The sequence below is a fragment of the Hyla sarda genome, chromosome 8 (assembly GCF_029499605.1).
Source record: "Hyla sarda isolate aHylSar1 chromosome 8, aHylSar1.hap1, whole genome shotgun sequence".
NCBI classification, from domain to species: Eukaryota; Metazoa; Chordata; class Amphibia; order Anura; family Hylidae; genus Hyla; species Hyla sarda.
Genome location: NC_079196.1, coordinates 173,089,410 through 173,102,319, shown reverse-complemented (window position 1 = coordinate 173,102,319; position 12,910 = coordinate 173,089,410). Strand labels below are relative to the sequence as shown.

At 41.0% G+C, this 12,910-nt stretch overlaps 1 protein-coding gene across 3 annotated transcripts in view; it reads left to right on the top strand.

Annotated features, from left to right (window-relative positions):
• The window catches only part of DNAH3 (dynein axonemal heavy chain 3), a 536,740-nt gene that overhangs the window by 219,042 nt on the left and 304,788 nt on the right, over positions 1-12,910 (top strand). For all 3 annotated transcript variants that reach the window (XM_056535450.1, XM_056535451.1, XM_056535449.1), the window contains exons 21-22: positions 10,162-10,278; positions 12,713-12,892. In XM_056535450.1, coding sequence (XP_056391425.1) covers positions 10,162-10,278; positions 12,713-12,892 — 297 coding nt within the window. The remainder of the gene's footprint in view (positions 1-10,161; positions 10,279-12,712; positions 12,893-12,910) is intronic.

Genomic DNA, 12,910 nt, shown 5'->3' with positions numbered 1-12,910 from the left:
TGAATAAGTAAATAAATCTATCTATATATAAAACTCAATATGTATGTGTGTATGTTCCACAATCACGTCCAAACGGCTAAAGATATTAACATGAAACTTGGCATACATGTTACTTATATGTCAACAACAAACATAGGATAGGTGATTTAACCCTTACTCACCCCCATTTGCCAGGGGCGAGGTTTTTGTTTAAAGTCCCATACAAGTCAATGGGAAATATATGTTACTGCATAACTTCCAAATGGCTGGAGATATTTCGATCATTTTTGGTCACATGTTACTTATATGTCCACTTAAAATATAAGATAGTTCATTTAACCCTTAACTACCCCCGTTTGTGAGGGTCGGAATTTTTGTTTAAAGTCCCATGCAAATCAATGGGAAATGTATGTTCCCACATAACTTCCGTACGGCTGGAGATATTTCAATATCTGGTCACATATTACAGGTCGGGATAGGAGGTCGAGATAGGAGGTCGAGATGGTCGATATAGGAGGTCAGGATAGGAGGTCGAGATAGGAGGACGGGATAAGAGGACGAGATAGGAGGTCGAGATAGCAGGACGGGATAGGAGGTCGGGATAGGAGGTCGGGATAGGAGGTAGAGATAGGAGATCGGGTTAGGAGGACGGGATAGGAGGTCAGGATAGGAGGTCAACATAGGAGGATGGGATAGGAGGTCGGGATAGGAGGTCGGGGTATTAGGTCGGGCTATGGGGTTGGGATATGACAACAATATATGAGGACGGGATATGAAGTCACAAGCTTCCTCCACAACAAGGATAAGGAAAAAATGTGCAATGCTGAGCTATTCACTGAGCTAGTAAATAAATACTGTATTTATCAGAGTATAACACGCACTGGCGTATAACACGCACCCCCATTTTAACAGTGAAATTTAAGTTAAAAAAAATAAATACATGTAAGATAAATGACTTAGACTAAATGCCATATCATCCCCCCAACTTTGATTTCCCCTGCACCTCAGTTTGGTCCCCCCCCCCCTGTGCCACATCATTCCTCCCCTTTTATCAGCTCCTGTTCCACATTTACACCCCTTACCCCCCTCACCCTCTCATCATTCGCCCACCCTCTCATCATTCACCCCATCATTCCCTCACCCTCTCATCATTCCCCCATCATTCCCCCACCCTCTCATTATTCCCCCCATCATTCCCCCACTGTCTTATCATTCCCCCATCTCATGATTCCCCCTACTGTCTCATTATCCCTCCCCCCCATCATGCTCCCCTCTCATCATGCCCCCCTGCCTCAACATCTCCCTTCTCCCCCTGCTTTTTATTGGTTTTTTTCCCTCTTAAAGGACAACTGCAGTGGTATGACACTTATCCCCTATCCACAGAATAGGGGATAAGTGTTTGATTGCAGGGGGTCCGACCGCTGGGACCCCCGCAATCTCCCTAACGGGGCACCGCCATTAGCGCTCATGGTGAGCCCCGTCTCCTCCCCGTCCCCATACAGTTCTATGGGGGAGGCAGGGAGGCACGAACGCTGCCTCCCCGCCTCTCCCATAGAGATGTATGGAGGAGGCGTGCCGGCTGCAACGTCATGCTGCGGCTGGCACGCCCCCTGCATGGGATAGCCGCGGCCCCGTACAGGAGATCACAGGGGGTCCCAGCGGTCGAACCCCCGCGATCAAACATTTATCCCCTATCCTGTGGATAGGGGATAAGTGTTAATCACACTACAGATGTCCTTTAATCTTCCTTACCTAGCCGCACTCCGGCAGGCATGGTCAGGTGGCGGGTCTTGCGGGCTGCGCGGTCAGTGAAACAGGAGAGTAACGTCCTCTGCCGACTCCGCTGCACAGCATCAGGGACGTCACTTTTCATTCAATGCTGCTGCCGCTGGTCACTATTCTACGGTGGCCGCGGCCGGCTGCTGAAGTTAAACAAGCTGCAGGGAATGATGCAGGCAGCTGCAGGGAATGATGCTGGCAGCTGCAGGGAATGATTAGGGACGTCCCTGATGCTGTGCAGCGGAGCCAACAGAGGACATCACTCTCCTGCTTCACTGACCACGCTGACCAGGCCTGCTGGAGCACTGCTAGGTAAGGAAGATAAAAAAACAAAGCAATAAAAAGCAGGAGGAGAAGGGAGGCAAGGAAAATAAAAAGCAGAGCAGGGAGAAGTCTGAACCCGCAGGAGCCGCCTTGAATTTAAGTTTTAAAAGTGCGTGTTATACGATGATAAATACGGTAAATAAAACTAATAATAATAATACATACCCTATATAAAAATGATCGTAACAGAAAAAGAAACTGCAATAGTGCTTTATAATATATAAAAAAAAACTTATTACTATTTATTTTCAAAAAAAATTTACTGAAGAAAATTTACAGAAAAATTAAAGTCCAATGTATCACAAAAAAAAATGACACAAATATCATTTGATTACCTGAATGAGAAGAAAGCTTATAGTTTTTAATTCACCAAAAATTTGCTTGGTCATAAAAGGGTGTAACTAGAGGTAAAACCCTGTCATGGTACCAGGTAAAGTGTCTGGGAGGTGGTCTTTGATTTATTCCTGCTCAATTCAGCTTAAGTGATAGCCCTCCTCAACAAAAGACCTTGTGAATCAAGTTTACCTAGGCAAGAAGAAGCCAGGAACACCACCTGCCAGACTCTCCATCTGGTGCCTTAGCTATGTTATATACAAATACATACATATATATATATATATATATATATATATATATATATATATATATATATAGTTATTATTATTAACAATTATTTATCACATGATCTTTCTTATTTCATCAGCACCCATACTTTTCTTCCCTTTTTAGTCAACACTTTGGTTATTTTTCTTTGCTCTTTGTTTTTTTCAACTGTAGATTTTTATTAAAGAAGTTTTTATTATTTTTTTTTTTTTTTCAATACAAAGAAAGAACACAGTGCAGGCATTCAACAAGGTCCAGGGACCCATTAAGTAAATTACATCAGCAAATATAAACAACAGGGCAAGAACAACCAGACTAAATAAACCCCGACCCCTGCCATGCTACAGGGCAACAATAAAGCAGGCCTCAAAAAGAAACAAGTCTGGTAGCAAAACTTCAGCGGGGCAATAGAAAGTAGGGAAACCACACACTGAACAGGCCACAAAAACGCAAACCACAAAGACAACACAAGGGTAAGAAATAATTAGGGAAACAAAGCTAGAGAAAAAGAAAGGAGGGACAAGAAGGAAAGAGAGGAAAGAAAACAGATCACGGGGGTTGCTGGTCAGAGAAGCGGTCTGTTTTTTAATACATTAAAACTTGCAAAAAACATTCAGTATTCTTCATTATAAAGAGACAGCTGATAAATAACACATTTGTGTTTAAAAGAAGCCTTTCTTCTTTTTTGTGATTTCAGAATGGCTGATCTATCTTTTGTCACTTCACTTCATCCACAAGGCTGTGATTCATCATTCTTTTCAGATTTTGTTTACAGCCATGATGTTTGGTATTGCGCTAGTGCTCGGTACTTAGTAAAACCTCTCTGCAAAGGTCTCTCGTCTGCTGGCCACACAGCTCACACCTTTTTAATAACTGGGCTTTGAGAGCTTGTTCAACATCCCTAATCTTGGATGATTTCAAGCACCACAGCGCTGTTTGTTGTTTAACACGTTCCCGCTAATGTGTAATACCCTTGATCCCTGTGCTTTGATTGGGGAATTAGAGAAAAGCAAATGCCACTTTTCTTTGTTAAGTGAGTCTCAAAGATCAACATAACACAAAGCATAAAATCTAACTTAGTATGTCAACTATTCAGAATGGCTAGTTTTTCAGTAAATTTTAAAGTTAAAGGGAAAGTGTTACTAGATTTTAAACCACTAAGGCTAAGTTTCTACTTGTTTTTTTGTCCTGCGTTTTTTGGGTTGTAAAAAACACCTGAAAAACGCCAGTGCAATGTCCTGTGTCTGGTGTTTTTTCTGGTGTTTTTTCATTTGTGTGAAAATTGCATTTTTGGCACCTTTGGCGTTTTGTTGGGTAACAAAAAAAAAGAAAAAAGGATGCAGTAGTGATGGAAAAACATTTATTTAAGGAATCTAAATTTTTTATAACAAATTTTAATTAATGTTTAATAAAATGTGTGTGTTTCACTTTTTTTTCTCTATTTTTTTTTACATTTTTTAGGTAGTACTACTACTCCCAGCATGGAACAGACTGTTCCATGATGGGAGTAGTAGTACCTGTACTAATAGAAATATCGCCCCGGGTGTCAGTCTGACACCGGATGCGATCGTCCATTATAGAGATGCGGCTCTATACAGCGCTCGCATCTCTGCTCGGTACTTCGGCCAGTGATGTGAATAGAACATCACTCATTCATATTTCCCACACAGAGTGGGGATTGGCCGGATGGTTGCAGCCAATCACAGCTCTGAGGGAAATATGAATGAGTGAGTGGCCGGCCGGAGTACAGAGCAGAGATGCGAGCGCTGTATACAGATGCTCCATCTCTGCTATAGACTAGACAGGAGGATCACAGCAGGTGTCAGTAGGGACATCCACTGTGATGTTTCCTTAACTGCAAGTACTACTACTCCCAACATGGAGCACAATCTGCTCCATGCTGGGAGCTGTAGTATCTGCATTAATAGACAGATCGCAAGGAGTGCAACTTCTGACACTCACTGCGATCTGTCTATTAATGCAGGTACTACAGCTCCCAGCATTGAGCAGAGTGTGCTCCATGTTGGGAGTACTAGTACCTACAGTTAAGGAAAGATCACAGTGGGTGTCACTACTGACATCCACTGTGATCCTTCTGTATAATGTATAGAGGCGGCCGGACGCTCTTCTATGGTCTCCTGCACTGCCGTATATATATACATATATTCCTATTTCCCACAGAGAGTTGTGGTTGGCTGGAACCATCTGGCCAATCACAGCTCTCTGTGGGAAATATGAATAGGTGTATATATACGTCAGTGCAGGGGACCATAGAAGAGCAGCCGGCCGCATCTATACATTATACAGGAGGATCGCAACGGGCGATCTGTCAATTAGTACAGGTACTACTACTCCCATCATGGAACAATGTGTTCCATGCTGGGAGGAGTAGTACTACCTAAAAATTTAAAAAATCAAGAGAAAAAAGTGAAAAACACACACACAATACATTTTTATTATTGCCGGCTACATTTTTAGGTCCCTGCCCGTCCACGTAAATTGATCCCTGTTTAAAAATTAATAAATAAATGTTGTAATAAAAAAATAAACATTTTTTTCCTTCACTACTGTATCTTTTTTCTTTTTTAATGGTACACTACGAAATTTTATTAAAAAGGTATCTCCATCACTATTTTGGATCGCTAAAGTCCAAAATGGTATTGCAGCTCAGTTCCATTGAGGTGAATGGACCCAAGGTATAATATCACACACAACCTGAAGACGGGGGTGGTTTTTGGAAGAAATTAGCTCTGTGTTTCTATACCTGAATAACCGTTTTAATAAAGAAACCTATATTTATATCATGCAGTATTTATGTCAGGACTTCTATAATGCCACCAGCCATTTTTTGGATCAACACACTAAACTATATAGTTTGACATATTTAAACGTTCATTGCCAGGAAGGCACAACTGTGGGCTGACTGGTTGTAGAGATAAATCATTAAAGGGGTTATCCAGGCCAAAACTTTTTTTTATATAACAACTGGCTCCGGAAAGTTAAACAGATTTGTAAATTAAAAGGCAATGAAGGAATAGAATGAATCGGCAACTCACCAGTCTTCTCTTCTGAAAAAGTTCCTTTATTCAAAACATACTCACAGCATGAAATGCAAATAGGGAGAGGGATCGGTGCAGGGGGGGTAAAATGTAGTAGGCGACAGATTCTGTTTCACTCGTTATACGAGCTTCATCCGGCCATGACTACCTGGAACTCTATGCTGCTTCTTATACAGGTGAGTGGCCAATCAGAAAAATCATTCTGGACCGCCCATCTGATCTGACGTACCTGGTGATGCTTCTTAGGGCATCGCCATTGGCTATAAGTCGCCATTTTAAAAGTGCGTCAGTAGAAGTTAGCAATAAATTACATACTTGTAAAAAAATGTGTGTATAATAATACATTTAAAAACAAGGTGCATAATCAACTTTCTCGTTAAGACCAAGTGAAGGCATTATCCACTTAAATTAATACAAGAAAGTAGAAAAAAAGCCACAAAAATAGAAAGAGTTAGCTTATTAAAAAATAAGAAAAACAAGGAATTCATTTCACCTGATCAAAAACGTTTCACATTCACGTTTCAGAACACTCCACTAAATAAAACCATCGAACAAGCTATTAGGCGAAATTGGTATATACTTGAAAGTGATGTTGAATTAAAAAATATAGCGTTAAAAAAAAACCTTATCTCGTACAGAAAAAATAAAACGATAGGAAATATCCTAAAGAAACAGGAGAAAACGAAGAATGCAGAAGGTACATGGCTTGAAAAATTTACTCCGAAAGGAAATTTCGCATGCAAGACATGTAGCTTCTGCAAATTCAATGCCGAATATAAAACTATGAGGATAGGAGCAATAACGCATACAGTATCAGAACTCATCACATGCAGAACAAAATATGTGGTCTATGTCATTTTTTGTCCCTGTGGGTTCTATTATATCGGAAAAACTATAAGACAATTATGCGCAAGAATTAGGGAACACCTGTATTCTTTCCGCACATTAAAAGGAGCACCCAGACTCGTTACCCATATGATAGAGACCCACAGTGGAAAAACTGACAATTTAAAATTTGCCGGGATCGAAAGAGTTAAACCTAAACCTGGGATCAACATCGACCAGTATTTATTGCAAAGAGAAACTTACTGGATTATACATACTGCGGCAGCAGGTCCACTTGGTCTTAACGAGAAAGTTGATTATGCACCTTGTTTTTAAATGTATTATTATACACACATTTTTTTACAAGTATGTAATTTATTGCTAACTTCTACTGACGCACTTTTAAAATGGTGACTTATAGCCAATGGCGATGCCCTAAGAAGCATCACCAGGTACGTCAGATCAGATGGGCGGTCCAGAATGATTTTTCTGATTGGCCACTCACCTGTATAAGAAGCAGCATAGAGTTCCAGGTAGTCATGGCCGGATGAAGCTCGTATAACGAGTGAAACAGAATCTGTCGCCTACTACATTTTACCCCCCCTGCACCGATCCCTCTCCCTATTTGCATTTCATGCTGTGAGTATGTTTTGAATAAAGGAACTTTTTCAGAAGAGAAGACTGGTGAGTTGCCGATTCATTCTATTCCTTCATTGCCTTTTGAAGATATGAACTTTTTGCCAAGTTTCAGAGCACCACCACATCTCTAACTATACTTCTCCGTACAAGCGTCATACACGACTGCTCGCCAGAGCCTATAATAGCAGTGCCGAATATCACTTCTTTGCTTTATATAGATTTGTAAATTACTTCTATTAAAACATCTTAATCCTTCCAATAGTTATTAGCTTCTGAAGTTGAGTTGTTGTTTTCTGTCTAACTGCTCAATGATGATGTCACGTCCCGGGACGTGACATCATCATTGAGCAGTTAGACAGAAAACTTCAGAAGCTAATAACTGTTGGAAGGATTAAGATTTTTTTAATAGAAGTCATTTACAAATCTGTTTAACTTTCCGGAGCCAGTTGATATATAAAAAAAAGTTTTTGCCTGGAATACCCCTTTAATACAGTGCTAGTATGCTGCCGGAATGGTTGTTTACGTAGAGGCTCCCAGTCCATTGGTATTGTGCAGATGCCATGGTGCCACCTGCCAAGAGTGTGCAGCTGCTCACGTAGAATGATCCAGTCATGCTCCAGAGGTCTCGGGTGCACCAGACTGGCCCAAGACCAATAATTAAACTCTAATGTCTCATCCTTAAAATGTGATCAAATATCTTGCAAACGTTTATTACATTAATTACATTTTTACTTTCTATGCACACTTGGTAAGACTGGCCAGAAATGGACATTATATAGAGACAATATATACTTATTATTTAGCTGTATATAAGCTAAAAATTCATAGTATGCCTCTAGTTCCTAGGTTCCCATGCTGTAGTATTTGTACCCTAGGCAGTATATGTCATGTCTCTAGGGGGTACTAGCACCATACTCTATCTGTGCTTTTAACAGGCTGTACAGTGTATGATCATAGTCTTCAGCATACTTGACTTAGGAATGCTGAGAAACATTACCCTGTGTGCAACCTTAAAGGGGCGTGGGGAAAAGGGTGGCCATGACAAGAACTCTTCTTTATCGGCCAGAGCACAGACACCGTGCAAAGTACAGTTACTGCTAAGGCAGAGTGGATGCAACCATCTACAGTACATGTAACATGCACAGGAAACATGTCTGTCCTGAACCTTTTATACTTTATAGGGAATCTGTTATCAGCATTACTCGCAATAACCTGTTGGTAAAGACTTGTAGTATAGGTGAAGCTGATGACAACCATTTTCTGATCCGTGCCTCAATTGCTCCGGTATTCCTGTATCCAAATTATGCTAATAAGGTAGCTTGGTGCACCCTGGGGTTTCTAAGCCCCGAGTGCACTGTGATGTCTGGTAGGGATCTTCATAGTAAAGCCCTCTTCCCCTGGGCTGGTCTTCCTCCCCTGTGAAATCTCTCTCACAAGCAGAGAGATTTCACATCATGTCGCCTGTGGCAAGGGCTGTGCATGTGCAAATGTCGCTGTCAGTAGACATGAAGTGAATACTCTCTGCTTGCTAGACAAATTTTACAGGAGTGGAGGATCAGCACAGCAGTGGAGGATCAGCACAGGGAAAGAGGGTGTGTACTGTGAAGATCCAGACTGAACATCACAGTTAACTCTGGGCATAAGAAAGCCCTCTATGCACCAGGCCTCTTTTTGATTATAGAAGGAATAGAGCCACTCATAAGAAAACAGTAAGTGCCATTGTCCTCAGTGTCAGCCACACTTCAGGCCTATACCAATAGGTTAAAGGGGTACTCCCATGGAAAACCTTTTTTTTTTTTTCTAATCAACTGGTGCCAGAAAGTTAAACAGATTTCTAAATCACTTCTATTAAAAAATCTTAATCCTTCCAGTACTTTTTGGGGGTTGTATACTAAAGAGAAATCCAAAAAAGAAATGCATTTCCTCTGATGTCATGACCACAGTGCTCTCTGCTGACCTCTGCTGTCCATTTTAGGAACTGTCCAGAACAGGAGAAAAACCCCATAGCAAACATATTCTCCTCTGGACAGTTCCTAAAATGGACAGGAGAGGTCAGCAGAAAGCACTGTGGTCATGACATCAGAGGAAATGCATTTCTTTTTTGGATTTCTCTTTAGTATACAGCCCATAAAAAGTACTGGAAAGATTAATATTTTTTAATAGAAGTGATTTACAAATCTGTTTAACTTTCTGGCACCAGTTGATAAAAAAAAAAAAAGAAAGTATTCCGCGGGAGTACCCCTTTAATGTGTATAACGGTGATAACAGATTGCCTTTAAAGAGGTTGTACAGACTAAAAAAAAATATGGCTGACACAACCCATATGGTGCTATAAGAAAGTAGCCATGCCTTACTTATCCTAAACAATCTTTATAAGAAGTTTTCTGTTTTGGACAATCTATTCAATCTATCTATTTTAAGACATATTTAATAAAAGTTACTTCTTAATATTAGGGGTATACCGGCCTTTTTGTGCCTGGATGGCACTTGTTTCTTGGACAATCTATTCTACACTGTATAGAAGTGCCGCTTTAAAAATATGCAAATAACAAAGTTACTTGCTGCAAAGTTTCTCGCTGGGGAATTCCAACAAGCTGCAGTGTGTGAGGAAACCAGGCAGTAAGTGTTTAATATCCCAGCAGCCCCAGTGGGTTGTCTCTGTAATGGAGGACAGGATGGGTCCTCCAGAGTGAACGGCACTCTTTGTCACCACCCTGGTCAAGAGATGAGGATCCTGAGCAGAGGGCCACCTCTATTAACTCCTAATAGGGTATATGAAAATGTCTGTTTATTAATTTGGACAAAATGTTTGAGGCTAACGAAGGGGAGTCAGGCCATTTTCCTCACAAGTTATTTTCTTGGCTTGCGATGGATCACAAACCATGACGTATGTAAATCACATCATCATAATTGTAATTGAATACATGTTTAATGTAACCTTTCTTTCTGACAGAGTACAAGCATCCTCTCCGCTGTTGATGATATTCAATTACTGCTTGATGATCACATTATAAAAACCCAAACAATGTGTGGTTCACCATTCATTAAACCCATTGAAGCAGAAGCCAGGGTAAGCCGAAACTGCAGCAGTTCTGACCGAGTCTTTACCATGAGAACATTGTGTGCTGTAATTACTCCTCTGTCTGATTAATAATTCATCTAAATTTACAGAACATAAACACACTAAAGAGAAGCTTCACATAGATTACCCTGGGTAGACTTCTTGTCTAATATGGTTCTGTGCACTAAGCCATATACTGTAGCAGTGGGAGGTCATAGTAGGGTAGAGAGAGCAAGGTAATCTAAGGTTAACGTAGGAGTTCAGTGCAATAATATAAAAATAAGATATTTAAATGTTATCTAGGAGTACCTAACTATTCGTGACCATGCACCTTCAGTAGCCAGATACAGTGGTCCCTTAAGTTACAATATTAATTGGTTCTGGGACGACCATTGTATGTTGAAACCATTGTATGTTGAGACCAGAACTCTATGGAAACCTGGTAATTGGTTCTAAAGCCCCAAAATGTCATCCAAAAATAGGAAAAAGGATTAAAGAAAAATAAGTAGATAACTAATATAGATAACGCAAGTCCTTACGTATAAAAGTAAGAAAGATCTGCTGGGAGCTGTAAATCACTGTCTATGTCAGTGTTTTCCAAGCAGAGAGCCTCCAGCTGTTGCAAAACTACAACTCCCAGCATGCCCGGACAGCCAAAGGCTGTCCGGGCATGCTGGGAGTTGTAGTTTTGCAACAGCTGGGGGCACCCTGCTTGGGAAACACTGGTCTATGTAGAGGACAGGAGCTTCTTCAGGGTCCTGTACGGTACACGCAATGTCCTAAAAAAGTAATATGGAGTCGCCCTTAGCTGGTGTCCAAAGGAGCAGGTAACCCTGGTACAGGTAAAGAGTAGTACAGAACATGTAATACGTCCCTGTACTGTAGGAGGTGTTACCAGACATCAGTCAGTGCATACGCTTCAGTAATACAGGTGTTTTACCAGTAAAATTCCCATTCTGATTGGTCAGATCTTCCAGCCATTGACACGTTTCACAGATCTGGACTGTCTGTACATTGTATGTTGAGTCTGGTTTCAACTTACAATGGTCCAGAATAGACCAATGTATGTTTAAACTATTGTATGTTGAGGCCATTGTAAGTTGAGGATCACTGTATTTGTTAGGCCAACAGCTATCTCTTCTGTTGATACGCATAAATGTCTGGCTCGGCTGAATGTAGGGTGGTACGGTACTGCCAGAGCGGTCTTCTCTCCCTGAAAACAAAGGGTTGGTCAGTTGAAATCCAACATACCTTACCCTTCCCTCCCCTTACATCAGGAAAGAGACGGCAGGTTTTTATACACATTAGAAAGTCAAACGGTCCTGACAGAATTGACATGGTCAGACAACTTTTCACTGGGACCTTTATGGTCTATTCACACACACAGTATTCTGCGCAGATTTGATGCACAGGATTTTCTGTTGCAGATCTCAATGTAAACTAAATGACTGAACACAGCTTCAAATGCTGCACATTAAATCTGCGCATCAAATCTGCACAGGATACTGTACATGTGAATAGACCCTTAGCATACATATTATTTAAAGTAATTCAGTAGAAAAAAGTTCCTTTTGTGTAGATAAGGAACTCAAGGCAAGTATAGTACTAGTGGATGCATAGCTTAGGCTATTTTCACACTGGATTAGCAGTGTCTGTTAAGTTAAAAAAATGCCCATAGTTAGATATAGTTGTTGTTATAAGTCAAATAAGAAAATTTCAGGGCTCTTTGTGTAGATACACTTAAAGGGGTATTCTGGGTTTATACATCTTATCCCCTATTCAAAGGATAGGGAATAAGATGTATGATCTCAGGGGTCCCACCGCCGGGGACCCCCGCGATCTCGGTGCAGCCCCCGGCATTTTGTACTGGGTGCTTCCTCTGAGACAGGGATGTGACATCACGGCCACGCCCCCTAGTGATGTCACACCACGCCCCCTCCATTCATGTCTATGGGAGGGGGCGTGGCGGTGGGACGCCTGCGATCATAGATCTTATCCCCTATCTTTTAACAAAACAACTGAAGTGAAAATTGCTAGTATAGAGGAGCAGCTAAAGGAATAAAAATTAGTAGAAAGGTAGGGCAGTGAAATAAATTAGGGTTTATTGGGGTCATTGATTACCCCAGGCAGTAGAGCTCACCCCCAGAGGAAATAACTCTTTCTCTTGTCACTTATAGGTTGCTACACTGTAAGTTCATCTGCCATTGACTTACAGACTCAGAATCTGTAGGTGGCACTTCTCACTTCCTTGAAAAGAGCTGTTCTGCATACCATTTGCCAGGGAACCTTGTCCCAAGTATTTCTCTACTAGTACAGTTTTTGCTAGGGGAATCAGTACCTTTTATGAGTGATATCCTAGAACTGTGTTAGCATGGATGGATATTGGGGTTATAAAGGTGATTTTCTATGGTCAACCAATACATATATGTACTGTCTATAACAGGAGTGGGAACAGACACTAGTGCTGATTCAAGATATTCTGGATTCCTGGTTAAAGTGTCAAGCCACGTGGCTCTACCTGGAGCCCATATTTAGCTCTGAAGACATAATAGCTCAAATGCCAGAAGAAGGACGGAAATTTGGTATCGTGGACAGTACCTGGAAGGACATTATGACAGAATCGGTATGTAATTTAGTTTTT